This window comes from Onychostoma macrolepis, chromosome 23, assembly GCF_012432095.1.
Source record: "Onychostoma macrolepis isolate SWU-2019 chromosome 23, ASM1243209v1, whole genome shotgun sequence".
NCBI classification, from domain to species: Eukaryota; Metazoa; Chordata; class Actinopteri; order Cypriniformes; family Cyprinidae; genus Onychostoma; species Onychostoma macrolepis.
The window spans coordinates 22,259,361-22,280,854 of NC_081177.1; the positions used below are offsets into that span (position 1 = coordinate 22,259,361).

Consider the following 21,494-nt stretch of genomic DNA (forward strand, 5'->3'; position numbering starts at 1 on the left):
AAACACTAAGATAGATATTCATTTTTTACAAAGCATGCAAAATTAACTTCCATTTAGCAGTAAACAATCTGTGAAAGGTTCGCTTTCGTGTGATTCTTTCCACAGCAATAACGGACGGGTGAATTGTCACTGTAGTAATATATCTGTATTTTGTAACATACATTGCCTTAATCAAAAATGTTCATTAACTTAAACATTGTATAATACTATTTTAAAGTGATTTCCATCATTTTGACAGAAAATAAATTGTATTTACCTGTAAAAACAAACAAACCTGGAAAGAGACGTGAGGATTTGAGGAGAAAAACTAGAGATTATTCGAGCATTCCAGTGATTAATGGGATATATATTATAAATTAAATCAGGAGAACAAACCACAAATGTGCAGTTTATGTTGTTCTATTACAGCGGAATGCAAAGCAAAAAAGAAAAGAATGCAGCGACTGAAACGAACTCTTGCCATAGATATTCTTGTTATAACATGTCACGTTAAAATACCAAGCGTTACATTGTTCTGATGTCTGAAAATAAAACATGAAGGAAAATCAACAGATTTCATTTGAAATGATTAGTTTCAGTCTTTTTGAATGGAAGTTCCCCAAACCTGAATTGCCACCCATAATTCAAAACGCAGTAGGCTCTCCAGGAATAAGGTGGATAAGGCCTTAAATTGTGGAAGAATGAATTAAGCCTTTTTAAGGCCTGCAGAAACCCAGCATTATTTTTATGGGGGCTGAGATGTAAGACAGTGGGCTGAAGCCATCCTAAACAAGGACTAGAATCACCTGTGCACCAAACATACAGTTCATAATATTCCATGTACAACGTAGACACTTCTATGCTAGCAGTACAACTTAAAAAAATAAATAACACCACCATACCTTAGCATGATGGAGATCAACGCCATACATGGAGAGTTTCTTGGCGTTTTCCAGGAAGTTGATTTCAGCCTCTGCAGGACTCATGCCCCTGAAGGTCATCATTTTGAGAATAATTAAATAAACAGTTTGTATAAAAACATATGTTGCAGAATATTTGAGCTATTTGATTGTTGTACTGCTTGTTATCCGTATCTGTAATTACTAGAGCTATCAATTCAGTGTGTTAATTTAGTGTAATTTAATATTTTGTGTACATTTATTATTATTAAGTGATAAACAATGAGTGCCATTAATCATGCCCCATGATCCGTAAGTAAATTATGCATTAAGGATTTTTTCTTACCGTCTGAGAAATTTAAATTTGGTATTTTGAGCCCAGATTTGGACAGACTGACAAACTCAACTGCAAAACTGACTGAACTGGGTCAGGATATTTTAAAAAAATACATTAACTAATAAAGATTCTAAAGTCTATTCAAAGCTTTTATCTTCTGTCATAATAATGTAATGAATTAAGGTTATCTTAATTTGGGGGACTTGCTAAGCAAACTCTGATAAATTAGGATTCATTTAATTAATCAGCATATCATGTAATTAATATGACTAAAAGTCTTCATTAATTGACAGCTCTGGTAATCACTGCTCCCTATGCGGGTCAGCTGGTCTCACCTGTAGGTGCGGTGCAGCTCCATCACCCTCTCCTCCAGCTCACGGGTCTGATTGGGGGCGAAGCGGAACTCGCTGATGTAGTCTGGCCCATGTTCCTCTGGGTCATAGTCTCCCAGCTCGGCCTGAACGGCGTACGAGCCCAGCAGAGCATGAGTGACGAACGAGCAGGGCAAACGACCTGACAGTATGTCCTCCCTCAGCTGCAGACACAGGTAATACCTGCCCAACCAAAGTTAGTAAATCAATTTAAATTACATTGCTAATTACATTAGTATATATATCATATACATATGATAAATTAAACCAAAACAGAATAACATTTTGATTAATCACCACATGACCGGGGGCTTTTGGAGTTTGTTTTCATGCAACATGACCATGTTATACTGAAGGGACGACCAATCTGAAGCAACATTTGGTCAAAGTGACAAGTTTGATTGTACTTGGATTGCACGGTTCAGATTTTAGATCACCGGACCATGTATAGAACACAGGGCATATATCTATAAAGAAATATAAATATAAAGAAAGATACAATGAGTTATGACATGCAGAACATGGTTGTGCATGTAGCATGAGTTAACAAGTAGCACTATATTTTGTATATAACAAAAGTGCTAAGTGATTAATGTGTATTAGTCTTGCAAGTCTAATATGTAATGTGTATAAATAATTAACCATGGAAATTAAATATTTTTTAAACTTTAAGGACAACTTATTTTTGTAATTATTATAATAATTTTTAGCTTTCATATATGGTTTATATATAATTCTACATTATTTTTATTATCAATGTTATTAATTATAATTATTCAATTGTTATAAAAGATAACCCATCCATTCTCACAATGGCTTGTCCTATGTAGGACCACAAGATGAATTGAATTTAATTGAAATGTTTGGTCCAAACTTAGTCATGGTCGTTCACCCAAAAACCATCTACTCATCCTCATGTTGTTCCAAACCTAAATTTTCTTTTTCTGTTTCTAAAGTATATTTTTCTGCTCAACACAAAAGAAGATATTTTGAAGAATGTTGGTAATCAAACAGTTGACGGTAGCCATTGACTTCAATATTGTTTTTTTCCATACTATGAAACTCATTGGCTGTATACCATCAACTGATTGATTACCAGTATTCCTCAAAATATCTTCTTTTGTGTTTAACAGCTGAAAGAATAATTCACACAGGTTTGAAACAAGTCGAGGGTGATGACAGAACTGTCATTTTGGGGGGAACGATCCCTTTAATATGCAGATGACAGCTATAAGTTCTGGTTCCATTTCCTCAAATAGTGTCACTATCAAAACATCATGACCAGCCGGCATGGCAACACTGGCTCAACCAATAGCATTCATTCATTTGGTTTGCTGACCAGTGCCAGACAGTAAGAGTGTTTGACAAACTTATTTGTAGACAGTCTTTATTTTTGATGGTAGTGGCACAGAAATTACACATTTCAGCTTTAACACGTTTGAACAACGCACTCACCGTGTGATGTCTTCAATCAGCTGAGACGGATCAGGAGGATAGAATTTGACAGCAAAGGAGAAATGCCAGGGACCCACTAAAAACAATCAGACACAAACTCACTTTCATCAGATTCAAGCAACCAAGGTTACAAAGCTGAAGTGTCTTATTTTCCAACACTTACCACGGATTTGTTTCTTGATTTCTTTTGAAGGATCCAGCCAATTCTGAAAAAGAGAACAAAAATTCCTCTATCAGCCAGGACACATTGATAAGCAAATGCCGCAGTTTCAGCACCGTCTCCTCCACGGCAGGGGCAATCACCTCATACATATTCTGTAAAATGGTCAGTGCATTAATATTCTGCAGCCACAGGAGCACTAAAAGAGTAGATAAATGTCATCTCCGGCACACCGCACTCCAGTAAGGTCACCCAAAGCCTGGTGACACATGAAAACGTTTAATGCCAGCTCACCTCGGTCCAGAGGAGATGAAAAGCACTGCCTTATTCACATCTCACAGTACCAGCTTTCATAAATGACCACTGATACATGTAAAATATAGGACCGGGAGTGAAATTGTCTCAGAAATCGCTTTCCTTTGCTGTACAGACAAGTCAAAGCAAAGATATTTCCACTGAAAGCCTGGTTATTTTTATCTGCCCACCCGGCCTGCAAATGTCTTCATACTTTAACATAAATCTTCTCCATTACATTTGAAAAATGGCCCATTTCTGTTTCTGGATCTGTTACTGTCTTTACAAGTGTTTCTAACCAACCTTGAGCTCTCTGCAGGTCTCGCTTCCCATGCTTGGCACATGTGGTTTTCAAATAGAAATCATTCACCTTTCAAACTGCAGTGTGATCAGATTTGTTGGCCTGGGAACAATCCCGCTGATCATAGCAGCAGGCAAAGGAGCCTCAGCTGGGAAAAAGAGCTAAGTGGAACTAGACTGGGACGGCCGTGGTGGTGCAAGCAGGGTCCTTATGGCTAAACTAGGACTGGGGAGATCCTCAGAGCATTTCCATCAGTCAAACCCTACCTCCAACAGTCCCAGTCACTAGGATTCAGAGCCCCATTATCTCAACCCAATTATGTGTATTTTTATATAGAGAGGGCGTGGTAGTGCATGGGAATAGATGGACAACAAAAGGATGCTCTTGTTAACTGAGCAACATCCCTGTTGTATCCCTTCACTTACAAATGAAGAAAACATAAGATTGCTTTGGATGTTTGCATTTAAAGTTAATAAAGTGAGCAATTGATAAATTAATCTATAGCATTTTTACTACAAATAAACCATATAGGTTCTATAGTTAAACCAAGGGAACCACAAATTAACCATGATTTTTCAACACTAACTATACTTTACCCATGGTATCTGTAGTAAATCTGTAGTTATACAAATGACAATACACATACACGCACACGCACACAAAGACATGGTTAATACAATTTTACTATAATAAAACTATGGTTAATTTTCATTAGGGTCGACATTTTGCCAACTTGTTTCTAACATATTTTAGCATATTGCTGGCATGTTTTAACATGATGCTAACATGTTTCAGCATATTGCTAGCATGTTTAACATGTTGTTAGCATGTTTTATCCTGTTTCTATCGTGTTTTTACAAATTGCTACCATAACGTAACATATTTAATTTCTAACATATTTTATGCTGTTAACATATTTTAACACATTGCTAATATGCTTTATCATTTTTGCTAGTACGTTTTAAAATGTTTCTAGCATGATTTAGCATATTGCTAGCATGTTTCTGTAATGTTTTAACGTTGCTAGCAAGTTTTAGCATGTTTTAACATGTTGCTAACATGTTTCAGCACATTGCTAGCATGTTAACATTTTGTTAATGTGAATCTACCATGTTTTAACATTTTTCTAACATGTTTTATTATGCTTCTTTCATGTTTTGCAAACATGAATGTTACTAACATATGTTGTTAACATGTTTTAACACATTGCTAATATGCTTTACAATTTTGCTGTTTTGAAATGTTTCTAGCATGATTTAACATATTGCAATGTTTAAACAATTTGCTAGCATGTTTTAGCACTTTGCTAACATGCTTTTAGCATGTTTTGATATTTTTCTTAATAATTTTCTTGATGTTGCTAGCATTATTTAACATATTGCCACATTTTCCAGCATGTTTCTGGCATAAGAAATACCAGTTTGCAATATCAAGCAGCATAGCAGCCTGTTATTATAGTAATTAGGCTATATAAGAGAAATAGTACAATGGGATGACATAAGAGTTGAACTCTGACCTTTTGGCTCTCCGTGTCACTGAAGGTCAGGCCAAAGTAGTCCTTTTCCAAGAGGTTGAGATGTTCACACACCATATCCAGTAACACCTGTCCTTTACAGAGCTTCTGTATAGATAGATGAACAAGTACAGAGAAAGAGCACAAGAGAAAAGAGATTGATTTAGTGTTTGTCATTGCAGAAAATGCCCCCCTTCCGATTTTAATCAAAGTCAGGAGTGTCTCTAATCCCTTCAGTGGGACACAATATTGTTCCCTTGAGAATATGATAATACCTGGGTTTCCGTCATATAATGCAAAGGTGTTTTTATGATTTTAAGACACAATTCAACATCATATTATCTGGCCAGGCTATTATTAACCAGCAAGATGCTGATTAAATGCAATATTTGTAATGTTCAGGAGGCTGAAAGTCCCCAAATATTCTGTGAACAAGCCAGATTTATGCTATAATGTAGTAAATTATCTGTGTAGTTTCCATCCATTTGCTGCTTCAATGATAAGGTGAACATTAGTATGTAAATCAAGTCAAGTCAAATTTCCCCCAATACATACATGAAGCAGCTTTACAAGAAAAGCATGATGTTAATGTTAAATAATATCTTAATATCTCGGTGCCTTTCTATTTCAGCAGATTAGTGCTGGATAATAATATAGTTTCTATTTTTTATGATGATACAAGAAATCAAGACTGAGATTTGATATAAAGTATCGCTTAATGTGAGTGTACTAAGCGATAGTACAGCTTAAATTTTTTGTAACAATAGAAATAATCAAGCAATTTAGATGTATGTACAGTATAACTTCTATATCCAACTTTATATAAAGAGCTGGACGATAATATGTAAAATATTAATTTGTTTAGATTACAGTCTAAAAGATAAGAAATTGAAATAATGAAATCATCTGCCCTTTGTTACATTAAATGCTTCAATGAACACTGAAGAACTGAACACTTATGTGATGTTTCTATGAAACATCAATCTCATATTCTATACTCATATAATCTTCAGTCATGGCTAAGCATCTGTGTCTTTCTGACCACACCCTGTCATTCTGCACAATAGAGTGGCATATGCAACACGCTTGAGACACCAGCTCTGGCTTTGCCTTTCTGCAGAAACACTGAGCACTCGCCGCCCAGGGAGCCCGTTTCCCGCGGCGACAGGGATACAGCAGCTGTTTCCATGGCAACAGAAGTGGTGAGGTTTCATGTGTGTGTGTGTGTGTGTGTGTGTGTGTGTGTGTGTGTGTGTGTGTGAGTCTGTCTGTGTGTGTGTGTGTGTGTGTGTGTGTGTGTGTGTGTGTGTGTGTGTGTGTGTGTGTGTGTGTGTGTGTGTGTGTGTGTGTGTGTGTCGCTTCCCTGGCCTCTCATGGCTGAAGCACAAGGATTTTTTTAAGAGGGAGAGAGAAAGAGAGAGTGGGTGTGCTACCATAAAAAGGCTTCTTAAGTTAGCCAGGGAGGCCCTCAATTACACCAGCACATTATATTTGTATGTAAAGGTAATTTCATAGTTTTTAGCCCAACATAATGCACTTCAAGGACTTAATTTTGATAGTTCCCCAGGTGCAGAAATGTACTTAGAGTTCTGACTAACAATAGTACTATTGTTGCCATTTGTGATTTTAGGTGGTACAGTACGTTCACAGCTTGCTTGTAATGAGAAGTGCTCTGCTGTGTTTATCTAGGGGAACGATTTTTAATATTGATGATGTGACATAAAAGAATTAATGAAATGTTCACAGAGAGATCTCTCTTTGACTCAAGAAGAATAAGCCATTGTTCCAGCAAAGACATCAGATATTTAAAGGAACAGTTCACCCATGTTCTACTCAACTTTCTTTCATCTGTGGAACAGAAAAGGAGGTATTTAGCTAAAGTTATGCTCAAAATTATTCATACCTTTGATAAATATGAACAAAGAAGGCTGTGAAAATAAGTCTGCATTGTTTATTCATTTGATATTTCATTCAAAAATCTAACATTTAATTGAAGTTTAAAAAAAAAGTGAAAGTGGAGGAAAATTATGAATTATGAAATAAATATGAGGAAACACAAAGGCCAAATTCCCATAATCATTAATCACAATGAGAAAAACCAAAGAATATATTTCAGAGCAAATATAGTTGAACTTTACAAATTAAAAATTGGCTGTAAGAAAAGAGCAAATGCATGAAAATTCCCATTTCCACCATCAGGGCAATAATTAAAAATTTACAATCAACAGAAAATGTTACAAATCTGCCTGGAAGACGATGTGGGTCTATGTCTTAAAGCAAGACGAGGAAGAGAGTTTGAGTGGCCAAAGACTCTCCAAGGATCACAGCTGGAGAACTGCAGAAAATAGTTGAGTCTTGGGGTCAGAAAGCCTAAACAAAAATATTAAACAGCACTTACACCACATGTTGTTTGGTAGGGTTTCAAGAAAAATCTAGAAAGGAAAAACTGAAATCCGAAATCAAAAAGTATTGAATAAAAGAGTATAATTACAACCCGAATTCTGGAAATGTTGGGGCGTTTTTTTAAATTTGAATAAAATGAAAACTAAAAGAATTTCAAATCACATGAGCCAATATTTTATTCACAATAGAACATAGATAACATAACAAATGTTTAAACTGAGAAATGGTACAATTTTATGCACAAAATGAGCTCATTTCAAATTTGATGCCTGCTACAGGTCTCAAAATAGTTGGGACGGGGGTATGTTTACCATGGTGTAGCATTTCCTCTTCTTTTCAAAACAGTTTGAAGACGTCTGGGCATCGAGGTTATGAGTGTCTGGAGTTTTGGTGTTGGAATTTGGTCCCATCCTTGCCTGATATAGGTTTCCAGCTGCTGAAGAGTTTGTGGTCGTCTTTGACGTATTTTTCGTCTAATGATGCGCCAAATGTTCTCTATAGGTGAAAGATCTGGACTGCAGGCAGGCCAATTCAGCACCCAGACTCTTCTACTAAGAAGCCATGCTGTTGTAATAGCTGCAGTATGTGGTTTTGCCTTGTCCTGCTGAAATACACAAGGCCTTCCCTGAAATAGACGTCTGGAGGGGAGCATATGTTGCTCTAAAACCTTTCTTTACCTTTCAGCATTCATAGTGCCTTCCAAAACATGCAAACTGCCCGTACATATGCACTTATGCATCCCTATACCATCAGAGATGCTGGATTTTGAACTGAACGCTGATAACACGCTGGAAAGTCTCCCTCCTCTTTAGCCTGGAGGACACAGAGTCTGTGATTTCCAACAAGAATGTCAAATTTGGACTCGTCTGACCATATAACACTTTTCCACTTTGAAACAGTCCATTTTAAATGAGCCTTGGCCCACAGGACATGACAGCGCTTCTGGACCATGTTCACATATGGCTTCCTTTTTGCATGATAGAGCTTTAGTTGGCATCTGCAGATGGCACGGCGGATTGTGTTTACCGACAGTGGTTTCAGGAAGTATACCTGGGCCCATTTAGTAATGTCAATGACAGAATCATGCTGATGAGTGATGCAGTGTCATCTGAGGGCCCGAAGACCACGGGCATCCAACAAAGGTCTTCGACCTTGTCCCTTACGCACAGAGATTTCTCCAGTTTCTCTGAATCTTTTGATGATGTTATGCACTGTAGATGATGAGATTTGCAAAGCCTTTGCAATTTGACGTTGAGGAACATTGTTTTCAAAGTATTCCACAATCTTTTTACACACTCTTTCACAGATTGGAGAGCCTCTGCCCATCTTTACTTCTGAGAGACTCTGCCTCTCTAAGACATCCATTTTATAACCTAATCATGTTACAGACCTGATGTCAATTAACTTAATTAGTTGCTAGATGTTCTCCCAGCTGAATCTTTTCAAAATGTCTTGCTTTTTCAGCCCTTTGTTGCCTCCGTGCCAACTTTTTTGAGACCTGTAGCAGGCATCAAATTTGAAATGAGCTCATTTAGTGGATAAAAGTGTAACATTTCTCAGTTTAAACATTTGTTATGTTCTCTGTTCTCTTGTGAATAAATTTTTGGCTCATGTGATTTGAAAGTCTTTTAGTTTTCATTTTATTCAAATTTAAAAAACGTCCCAACATTTCCGGAATTCGGGTTGTAATTGTGGCCAATGTGTATTAGAGAAAAACATTTATTTCATGAGATTTCCCTCCCATTTTAAATTCTTATTCTCCAAAGAAAAAGTAATTTTTTTTAATTAAAAGATCAAAAGGATTTATGATACAGTTTTATTTTCAGATCCTTCTTTGATCATATTTACCAAAGGTATGAACAATTTTGAGCACAACTTTATGTGCTCAGGCTGTTTTTTGTTTTTTTTTATACATTGAAAGTGAATGGGGACGGGTCAGCCAGTCTTCAAAAGGACAAACAAAAAAAAAAGGCTAATGATTGTAGTAAATAAACTTCCTATCATAACTGTTACATTATATTAAAATATTAAAGGGACAGTTCACCCAAAAATGCACATTCTGTCATTATTTACTCAGCCTCATGTTGTTCCAAACCTGTATGATTTTCTTTCTTCTGTGGAGTATAAAAGAATAGGTTTTAAAGAATGCTGGCAACCAAACAGTTTGGTGGCCAGTAACTTCCATTGTACATACAGAAAAAAACAGAGACATAATTGAAATATCTTCTTTTATGTTCCACAGAAGAATTAAAGTCATACAGGATTAGAATGACATGTGAATGAAAAATGTAATTCTTGAACTATACCTATACCCACAAAATGGCATGTACTGTAGCTTTCAAGTTGTTTTAATTAAGTAAAAATTGCTTCAGGTTTTTCATTAATAATTCACAATGACTATGTTTTACAATTAAGAACAAATAAACTAAATGAATAAGAAGCAAACAGCCTACAAACGATAGAAAATCAAAACTAGGCAGAAAATCACAGCAGTAAAATATTTTTTGTGATTTTCTTATAATATATTATTATAGTTATCTAAAACTAAAACCATAAAAAAAATTGTTAAAGTGTTGGATATTATACCTCCTTTTGTGTTCTTTGGAGGAAATAAAGTCACACAGGTTTGAAACGAAACCGGAGCAAAGCTAAGTGTGATTAAATGAAACATTTTTTAAAATCTGCGTGAACTTTAGCCAAGGGTGACAAACGCACAAGCCTGGTATACCCTCCTCTGAAAGGCTGTAGTATTATTTACTCCATGGGACCACTAACATGTCACCATTATAGATTTCCCATCCTCCTCCCCTTCAGCCAAGCGTAGAAGACTGGAAGTATAGGCGGCCTTTGACCTTTAGATTGGACAGTCTGTCTCTCTCAGTAGGTGTTGCAGCATCAGTAATGGCAAACGGATGGGAGAAGCTACCAGAGAGCCACGAATAACACCCCAGAGAAGAGCCATGTCTGAAAACCCCCTGGAAATCCATCAGCCGGCAGACCCCTGGGGCACACGGGCAGACGTGGCTCTGATCTCAGAGCAGTATGTGGAGCTCCCTGGAGAGCTACTAGTGTGGGAGGGCTTTTCACCTATCAATGAACACCCCCACCCCATCAGCCCACACTAGCATTCATATCTCATGTGCTGTAATTCCCAGAAGCACTGCAGCAGGCAACATGGAGCTGCGGAGCTGGGCTGTGAAATTCCAATGAGGGACTGAAATGTGAGGTTCAGGGATCACAGGAACATCATTGGGATTTTTTGTTAGACACTATTGTAATATCTGTACATATTCTTACTGTAAATGCAGCTGCTGGTTTGTATGTGTCAAACGTAATAGTTTAGTATAATCTTAATTTAGGTTTTGGTTTTATGTGTGTTTAGCACCATAAAATGCATTACATATTTGCGATGTACTTTGTTATTAAGAGATACAGTAAAAATACCCAACACCTTTAATTAAAGATTCGCACATGCTCTCTTAAGTATGCGAGTCCTAAAACTGAGATATTTTTATAGTGCCTCTAATTGAAATCTCAGTAGCGAAAGTACAGAGAGAGTTGGGAAGTTTGATTTATTTCCACGAATCAGTGTTTTCAAACTGTTTAAGTAAATTTGTATGTGTCACCAAAGAAGTGTCCCTGTGCAATTTTATGTTTAAAAATATTTTAGTAAATATAAACATGTATTTATTGTCATTTTGATGCAAATGAATTCTAAAGATTAAATGTTAAACTAGATTAAGAAATGTTATTATGTTAAGTGGATTACTTCTAAATTATGCTTATCATTTCTTATGATTACAAATAATCACACTTTTAAGAGAATACATCATTGAAAATATATAATTGACACTGAATTCTGAAAATGTAAGGATAATCATATATATATAATATATATAATATATATTTTTTTTAATTACACTACCAAAAGTTTGGGATCAGTAAGATTTGTAATGTTTTTGAAAGAAATCTCTTATGCTCACCGAGGCTGCATTTATTTGGTCAAATATACAGTAAAATCAGTAATATTGTGAAATATTGTTACAATTTAAAATAACTTTTCTATTTGAATATATTTTAACATTTAATTTATTCCTGTGATGTATAGCTGAATTTTCAGCATCATTACTCCAGTCTTCAGTGTCACATGATCCTTCAGAAATCATTCTGATATACTGGTTTTCTGCTCAAGAAACATTTATTATTACTATGTTTTTTTTGGAAATCATGATACTTTTTTCTTTTTTTTCAGAATTTTTTAATAAAACAGGTTCTCATTTTTTACAAATACACTCTCAAAAAAATAGGTAAATAAGTTACAAAGATGCACCTTTTAGCTTTTGTACCACATATTACCGACCCAGTGAAAACTTTGTATATTCTGTACCTTTTTTTCTGAAATTGTAGAAATATTTTGTAACATTATACAGTATTTCCTATATGATTTTTCAGGTACACTGTCTGGCTCTGCTGGAAAAATCTCAACTAATCTAGCTGTTTAAGCAGTCGGCAGGCACATGATTGACTTGACAAAGGAATACAGCACTACTGGAGAACAGTATGTGAAAACCTGAGAGCCCTAGAGGTCTGGGACCATGTTTCTACAGAACAACACAAATTAGTTTTAGCACACGCCAGCAACTACTGTACCTCCACCCCGGTCTCATAGGCAGATCCATCTAGCAGCGTGACTTTCACAGGTACTGTCTTTGGTCTTTTGGAGGATTTCTGCGGGGACCTGGACATCCTACTAGGTGTTTTCTCTGACGAATCATCCGTGTCTCTGTGCTCATCCGACATCTTTGATTCGAGATCCTGAATAGAAGTGATCAAAGTTTCAAAAAAATGCTCTGAAATGGAGAAGTGTTCAAAAACAATGCATGAAAGGATGTTTCGTGAATGAATTTCAAATGATAGAAAGTTGCATGGCATAGTCAAACATATTATAAGGCATAATGTTTGATAAATTATAGATCTTAGGCTTACCATGTAACCTCCGTCTGCTGTATTCTTTACGGCTGAACTTCTCTCTGACATAGCAATCACTTGCAGTCCTAAAGTAATAAAAAAGATTTGAACAAACTCATTAAACAGATTAAACTTTCCTCTTGCTTCACCATATTCATATGAACTTCTTTATAGGCCTAACAAGTCTAATGAACATATAAATGCAGTATATTTGACTGCTGGCGACAAAGCGGTGATACTTAGAAGTCTCTTAAATCACTTTGATTATATTGAAGAGTTTTTTTATTCTTAAAGAATCTTTTCAATTCCAGGTTTGGAGTAACAAGAGGTTATTAAATCATTTTTTATTTAAAATTTTAGGTGAGCTATCCCTTTAATATGATTCAGTAGATGAAGAACAAACACACACATCTGTTGGTTTATCTAATGAGCTTTGATATGTGCATGTGATCTACAGAGCAAATGTTTCATAGTTAGTCACCAAATGGCCAAGACAAAGTCTGTTTGACTATTTCTTGAAGCTACTGAAGCTCCTGTAAAAGGACATTTGGTGAATTACAGTGCAGGGAATGTGTTTATTGACATATGGTCGTGAGAAACATCTAAAACATTACGTGTCTGCACCATAAGTATATAATTAGCTGGTGATGATCTGGTATTAATAAATTAACAAGCTGTGATACACAGTTTGAGTAAACAGATTTACTATGAGTACAATGAAAGCATTTTATTTATTAACCAAGCCATTTGTCTTTCTCCAGAATAGAACTCTTTGTGATCGCTGTTAAATTAAGACAGATAGAAGACAGATGGATGTAGAAGCTGCATCTAAAAACAGTAAAATGTTTAAAACCTGGCTAAATATGCAATCCTTTTTTAGCAAATAAACTTCTCTGTGTTTAATGGTGTTTAGGTGTCGCAGCTTGACAGTTTGATACCACTGTGAATATGCTAATTGCCTTCATTTCCATCTCATTCACTTGCACCACGCTGTGCTACTAAAAGCCCCAAACATCTCCCCCATATAAATTCTCCAAATATCACTCAATATAAGCATTGCAGTTCAAACAAACAAACCTCCCCATTTGGCCATGCTCATTTTCATCGTTCGCTCTTTAAGTACTATCCGCAAATGTACCCGTGATTCAGTCAGAAGAAACAGCCAGTCCATTAAATGGCTAATCTATACATTTAACTCTGGTTGCTGACTTATCTCTTCGACCAATTAACCGGTTTTAACTGAAGCTCTGCATTTTGCCGTAATGGAGGACTTAATGCTTTAATTATTTCAGCTGAACTGTTACGGCCTTGAGGGTTTGAGCTTTCTTGATGCATTTATTCATAGAACAGAAGACAAGAAATGATGGAGAAAAGATCAAGATCGGGAAACGTCACAAGTTTCACAAACATCTAGACAAACTGCCCATGTAAGCAACACACGTGAGTTTATTGATAGGCAGTTTAATAGATGCTCACGGGAGGTACAGCATCAAAAATAAGATACCGTAAAAAGAAATGTGAAGATGAAAACCCTGAAAGACTATCTCTGTTAGCTTTCTCCTAAACATTGAGAAAATTCACTTTTAGCATAGTACACATTTAAATTTACAGCCTTTCACATCAAAATGGACCAAAAATATTGATGGCATCCTGTGCTACACAGAATTTTGTCCAATCAAATGCTCTCTAGAACAAGAATGCCCCTCCCTCTAAAACCATTTGCTGCCAGCTAGTAAAGTATCAAATCATGTGTCATAGTTATGATGTAAATAAAGCCTATTGGCTATTTTAAAAATATTGGGACAAGCCTTTTGTCATGCTCCACCCACACTTCCTGATTCAACAGGAAACATGGGTTAACACAAATAACCCATGCACTCGTTAAGCCATTTTAAATGGACCATTACAACTAATGTTACAATGAAATGAGCTTCACAAAATCAGTTTTTAAAAATATATTATAGCTTGTTTTGTTAAAAAATGGTAATTGCAATGTTTTATCTCACAATTCAGGGTCACACTTTATATTAGGTGGCCTTAACTACTATGTACTTACATTTTTTTTACAATTTTTACAATGTACTTACAATTCAGTTTTTTTTTTTTTTCTTACAAGGGGAAAAAATCAGAATTGTGAGATAAGTTGCTTTTTTTTATATCACAATTCATATTTTTTTGTCAGAATGAGAAACAAAGTTCAAAATGTGAGATATAAACTCGGAATTACAAGGAAAGAAGAAGTCAGAAATGTAAGATATAAACTCTGAATTATGAGTAAAAAGTCTGAATTATGAGATAAAAAGAAAATCACAATTACCTTTACATGTATTTTTTTTTTTCCCGTGGCAGAAGCACGCTATAGCTACATCTCATCTACTAAAAATGAGTTGAGCCGAATTAAATGGCAGCTACAGAAAGATATGAAGCACCAGAATAGTAACAGTCAGTTGCTTTTCCAGCTCCTTCTCTTTCAGTTAATGTGTGTTCAGATCAATATATTGATGAGGCCTTTCACTGGGCTAAGAAGGTCAGTTCTTGAAATTAATTTATGTGCCTCCATCAATGGATAGCCATTAAAGTTACCACAAATCAATGTTTGCACAAAAATATTTTAATGTTTGACAAAAACTTTAATAATTATACTATAAAAGTATAATAAAAGTATGACACATCATTTTAAAAATATTTTAAAATAAATAAAAACCTATATTTAAAAATATATATACAAGTGTAGGTGTGTACACTGTCAGAAGTCTCAACACATAGAGGTTGAACCGTAGACATACACTGAAGGCTCAGTAAAGCCAGAGGCTTAAGAAACAAGCCTGTTTCTGCTGAAGTCTCAATCAAAAAAATGTCCATAGCACAACAGCCTGAAGAAAGCCACTAGGAATAAATGAAACACACTAACACAAAATGCAACTAAATGAAATGGAGACACATAGATGAACATTATAATAGCATAACTCACCCAGAGGTAATGTAATGAAATGTGAGCCTTTTTTAAAAGTAGCTATAGTGTAAAAACTCTGATTTCATTTCTGTTGCAGAAGCCATAGAGGGACATCATTATTTCAAACTGGGAATTACATTTTTCAAATCTTGGGTATAGGTCAGCAGACTTGATGATCTGACTTAAATATTATTTTTAATATCTACACATCATCTCATCTCCACAATTGGAATTTCACAAAATTTCAACACATTTTCAACAAGTAACACATTGGATTGAATCAACTTTGAAAAATCCCTTTTACAGTGTAATATGTGTCTCAGTTCTGTTTGACACATTTTACCATGTTTAAATCTATTTCTTAGATTTTAAAAATGTCCAAAAAGGTTTATATATATATTTTGGTGCATATAGATGTTTTGTTTTTAACCAAAAGATGGCAAGCAGATTTGTTACACTTGCCCCGGGTCTCCACTTATAATAACGAATAAAATGACTCTGATTCTGATTATGCATTCATTAAAAAGACAAAGATAATGTATTCTCCTTCAAACATATGGGAAGCTTCAGAAGAAATACTAGACAGGTGGAGGGAAGACAGAGGTGCAGTTCAGAGAGACAAGGAGAGAACACTTGCTTAAAAATGCCAACCAAATTATTGCTACCTAATAAGTGAGCCTTTAATTCCTCTGTGTAATTACATTTTCCTTGTAAACAGATGACGGATAAAGTGGCATTAGTAACCGCAGTGTTGAAAAGCCAAGATTAACATTCTACATCCAGATGCTTATATTGGGATTTAACGCTGTCGAGTTTGAACCACATGCATGCCAATTTGCACTACAAGAAACATATCTGAGGAGATTAAAAAGACCAATAACTAAGCACTTCAGAAGATGACACTGTGTGGATGTATATAAGTGCTAAAAAGAGATATATAGATGTACAGTATATAAGTACTATTCCCAGAGAGAAATATTCAGGAAACTGCGGCTCTTGGAAAGAGCACAAGATGAATTACAGAACATCTGGCCCACCGTCCCTTGTTCCTAACATCCTCCTCGGCTCAAATGCTACACAAACGCCGACACATCTTGACTGTAATGGGTCTCTTTTGAGTTCCTACACCTGGGACAGTTCCGGGAAAAATCGACTCATTGTAAAGCACCATCTGAGATCTTTAAATACTTCAGTTCAAAGAATGTAACACAATTGTAATATGCAGCCTTTTTGCTGATAGGGTTAGCTTATTATACTGATTGGACTACCATTATTCTGAGATAAAGATGTACTTTATCAAAGGTATGACACTCGGTAAGATTCTAAGAAAAGTTCAAGAAAAGTTCAAAAAAATAAATGCCAACTGTGTTTTTTCCAAGTATGTGTTCTTTAACATCTCCTGGAAGTCAATTAACCTTAACCTTTTCCTAACTGTAACCTAGCTCTAACATCAAAATAAATAATAATGGTTCATAAGAATGTTATCTGAGTCTTAAAGACATGTAAATTCTGTCATATTTTCGCCAATACAGTGAAAGTCAATGAGGACCAATGTTGTTCTCGACCCCACTGACTCTCATTATATTTGACCCTGGACCACAAAACCAGTCTTAAGTCGCCGGGGTATATTTGTAGCAATAGCCAAAAATACATTGTATGGGTCAAAATGATCGATTTTTCTTTTATGCCAAAAATCATCAGGATATTAAGTAAAGATCATGTTCCATGAAGATATTTCTTACCATACATATATCAAAACTTCATTTTTGATTAGTAATATGCATTGCTAAGAACTTAATTTGGACAACTTTAATGCCGATTTTCTCAATATTTAGATTTTTTTGCACCCTCAGATTCCAGATTTTCAAATAGTTGTATGTCGGCCAAATATTGTCCGATCCTAACAAACCATACATCGATGGAAAGCTTATTTATATAGATGATGTTGAAAATTGACACTTAAGACTGGTTTTGTGGTCCAGGGTCACATATGGTCAGGAACAGTTTCTTCAAAAGTTACACTGAAGAAATAAAGTCATAGATGTTTGGAACAACACGAGGATGAGTAAATGATGAAAAACCTTTCAGTTTGGTGTGTGCTATCCTTTAACCCCAGGCCAAGGCTTTAAGCAAGCTTTGGGAAGCCAGACTTTTAACTATCGCCTGTTTCAGGTGCAGCTAATTTTGGGCCAAGAACCGCCCACTCAGACAGGAATAGACTATCTGACTGAGAAAAGAAAAAAACAATCACAGTTTGTTTTGTTTTAATGTGCTGTTTAAGATTTCGAAAATTGCCGATAACACATTAAAATAATTGCACAGCAGTGTTCATACGTGACCAGCTATACACAAAATAAATGAGTGGAAATATGTGTTGAATTTGTAATCAGAATTAATAATATATACATCCAAAAGTAAAAGTAATTACTTTACAGATAACTTTGAACATATACAGCTCTACTTAGTTTACTTGCCACCTAAGAGATTCAAGCTAAAAAGTGTTACCGATATTTTTTATATCTTTCTATGATTTGCTGTCCCTAACTTACATTATATAGCATATTGGACTACTATTATCTCATAAAAATGCCTCAATCATTCATTTACCTTTGGTGTGATTGCTAAGAAAGTATAAGCATACCAAGTATGCGTTCCTTAACATCTGGAACTGGATTAACCATAACCTTCCCTATCACTAACCTGGCAAACTATAGCAAATCCAATCACCAGTTCTTCTTTAAAATGTTCATTTTAACTTACCTTAAACACAATGTGGACACAATCATGCCAACCATAAGTCATTGTACTGTAGGTTTATGAAGAATCCTTCTTTCATGAACTTGTAAACATGGGCAAGCCAATACAATGTCAAAGTGAGGGCTTTTCATTGAAGAATAATGAGTAAAGGATTACAAAGCGAGATAAAATGCATTGCTTTGTCAGAGATCAGGCCTCTCAGTTAATGAAATAACATGCATGAGATTCGTTTCTCTAATGTCATCTGCTTCACCCCCTGATCGTTATACATGAATGACTGTTCTGGTCAATACACACCTAATCAGCAGGCCGGGAGAGATGATAAGGAATCCGACATGGGGCGGTTCTGCTCCTGTCTTTTTTTTTTCTCCTGTCTAAATGTTTCTCCTCAAGGAGTTTGCTCATATGCTTGTTGATGTCAGAGTGTTAAAATTTGCACGATTAGGGATGTTGTTTAGATCAATGGCATTTTAGATTTGTGTAAACTTAAAAAAACAAGGTTTTTTGACAAGCATTGCAAGATTGTACAGTAAATTATTTAGCCAGTACTTCATGGATCATCAGTGAATCACTTTGAAACTAATGGCAGTGGAATTTGTTTGCGCTTAAAATATGCTTACATAATTTGTCTCATCTTTTGAATTATATCATCGTATGTGTCTAATTCACACCATTGTTGTGAATAACTTCAAGTCTATATTACACTTTTCTCATCCAATACACAAAATGTCAAAGCCAATCATAGCATATACAGTAACTTGTAAGCTGGGACATGTTGGAAAGTAGACTGATGAGAGACATTTATTTCTAATATAGAATTAAAAGCATAGTTCACCTAAAAAGAAAATTTCTGTCATCATTATCTTACCCTCATGTCCTCAAAAACCCACATGACTTTCTTTAAACATGTGCTTTATTAAGAAATTCAATCTATCTTAAGCCTTCAGTTTTAAGCGGCTTGTCCTCCTGTCAGATGTGTTGTTTAATGCATTTCAGACTCGTTTTCATCAGCGCACAGCTTGCATCATACAGTTGTATCTGTAAAAGTTTGCAATTCATGTATTTCCATTTTGAAAAATGCAAAGTGAATCTTTGTTCAAATTCAGACTTGACTAAATCAGTGCCAGCCTGTGCATTCATGTCAAACAGATGGAGCACAACAGAATGAAAGTGCAATAATTCTTACTAAAATATAACCTTTTGCTAAAATATATTGTATTTATTTCAATAAATGTAATCGTTTAGATATCATAATATTTAGGCTATAATATTATAAATCTGATTATAAAAATAAACATTTAAATGTCATAATTTATAAGATTTTATCGGGTGATATGGTGTTATATTGTTACAAAGATCTCATTGATTTACATTACAAGCTACTAGAATTACAACATACTTTTTGGCATATACTGCAAATATCAGCAACTGCATCGATTTGTAAGCTTCATATTCTCCTATATCATACAATTTGACACATAAATGCCTTGAAGACTTATAGGGACTGCTTTTATGATGCTTTGCACCATACCTTTTCATTTTCATGGCATGGAAAAGAGCAGCGTTAACATTCTGCTAAACTACTTCTTTTGTGTTCCACAGTAGAAAGCAGATTTGTAATAACGTGAAGATGATGTTTTTCATTTTTTGGGATGAACCAACCATTTAAAACAAGTGGTATTTTAAAAACATCAACTCTAAAATTAAAAGTTAAATAATTAATTGCCTGATGCTCTTAATGAACAGCAGTGATTAGATGCACACTTTGACCTTTGTGTAGTAGCTTTCATGTGAAGTGGTTCCTCCGACTAAAGCGCTCCCCATGATCAAAACAGCATTTGACACAGACGATGATGGATAATTAAAATGCCCAAACAGAGATCAAGCAGCCTTATCATGTTGCACTCGAAATTAAAGCTGATCAGCAACCATAATGTTGTTTGTACATGTAACCATGTCTTTGTTTATAATCAAGTCAGAGGTCGAGTTTGATCAGGGATAATCCCAATGGCTCAGTGATGCTGTAGAAGATGACTTGGACTCTTATAATAGCAGTTAATTAGAGTGTGTGTTTTTGTGTGTTTGCTCAGATGTAGCAAAAACTAACAAATGCTGCAAAATATCTCTGCAGTGATCATGAGATTATTGAGAGACGAAATTACGGAACAAGACTGCCATCTCATTTGCTAAATTTCCCAGTTCTGCCATGCTGCACATTGGGAGCGCAGCAGTGAGCTGGCACTGCCCCAGGCCATATGGACATATGGAGAAGTGAACCCGATGTAACCAGTGACAAGCCGTACACTTTTATCAGTCGCATGGTGCTATCAGAACAGCAACCTTCATGTGCTGAAGCATAACAAACAACTGTTGAATAATACATATATTTGGCAGACCTTTGTTGCATTTTCTGTGATGATTTGGAGGGGAAAATATGAAGAATTCTGTGGAAAGAAGCAGTAATTAACGTAATTAATGTTACGCATTTAACGAACACTTACAAGAGCGCACTTAGGCAGAATTCAATTCAAATAGTCATCAGCAGCCATTAGTTCGGTAAAATTAAGCATCAGAATGGACAAATTTGTTATTAAGGGAGAAAAATGAAATGTGGAAAATGCCAGCGAAGGAACACATACAAATAAGAATAGGTGCAGCATCAGCAGTGAAGGTAGGAGAGTGCTGGACTTTTGGCATCAACTTTTGGTTTGCCCCGCCACTCACTCACACAAAAGGAAACACCCATACTATGCTGCAACCTTAATTGTAAAACATCTCTGGAGAGAACCTCAGATTATTAAATTCGAAAGTGCTTTCAATATTTGGATCAACATAGCGCTATATTTGTGAACGCACATTTTCTGCAATGTCATGCATCAAGTCACGCTTCCGTGCGCGTGCGCGTCTGCGACTGTGACTTACAATCGCAACTTCATTGTGCTGTTACTCCTTTCGAGCTGAATTTCACAAAATTGGTCAGCTCCCGACATCATCAGGTGTTTTATTAATGGTGAGTAGAATTATTATTTTTTTTTTTTCAATAAATGTAATTGATTAGATATCATAATATTTAGGCTATAATATTATAAATCTGGTTGGTTTGT

The 21,494-nt window shown here is 35.5% G+C and overlaps 1 protein-coding gene across 7 annotated transcripts in view; it reads right to left on the reverse strand.

The window, feature by feature from the left end:
- si:dkey-178k16.1 (protein 4.1) overlaps positions 1-21,494 on the reverse strand; it is a 58,966-nt gene that overhangs the window by 17,941 nt on the left and 19,531 nt on the right. For all 7 annotated transcript variants that reach the window (XM_058763967.1, XM_058763968.1, XM_058763966.1 and 4 more), the window contains exons 2-8: positions 12,699-12,766; positions 12,363-12,527; positions 5,313-5,417; positions 3,205-3,247; positions 3,042-3,117; positions 1,551-1,769; positions 882-969 (exon numbers count right to left, since the gene is read on the reverse strand). In XM_058763967.1, the coding sequence (XP_058619950.1) occupies positions 882-969; positions 1,551-1,769; positions 3,042-3,117; positions 3,205-3,247; positions 5,313-5,417; positions 12,363-12,527; positions 12,699-12,749 (747 nt within the window). In that variant the 5' untranslated portion in view covers positions 12,750-12,766. The remainder of the gene's footprint in view (positions 1-881; positions 970-1,550; positions 1,770-3,041; positions 3,118-3,204; positions 3,248-5,312; positions 5,418-12,362; positions 12,528-12,698; positions 12,767-21,494) is intronic.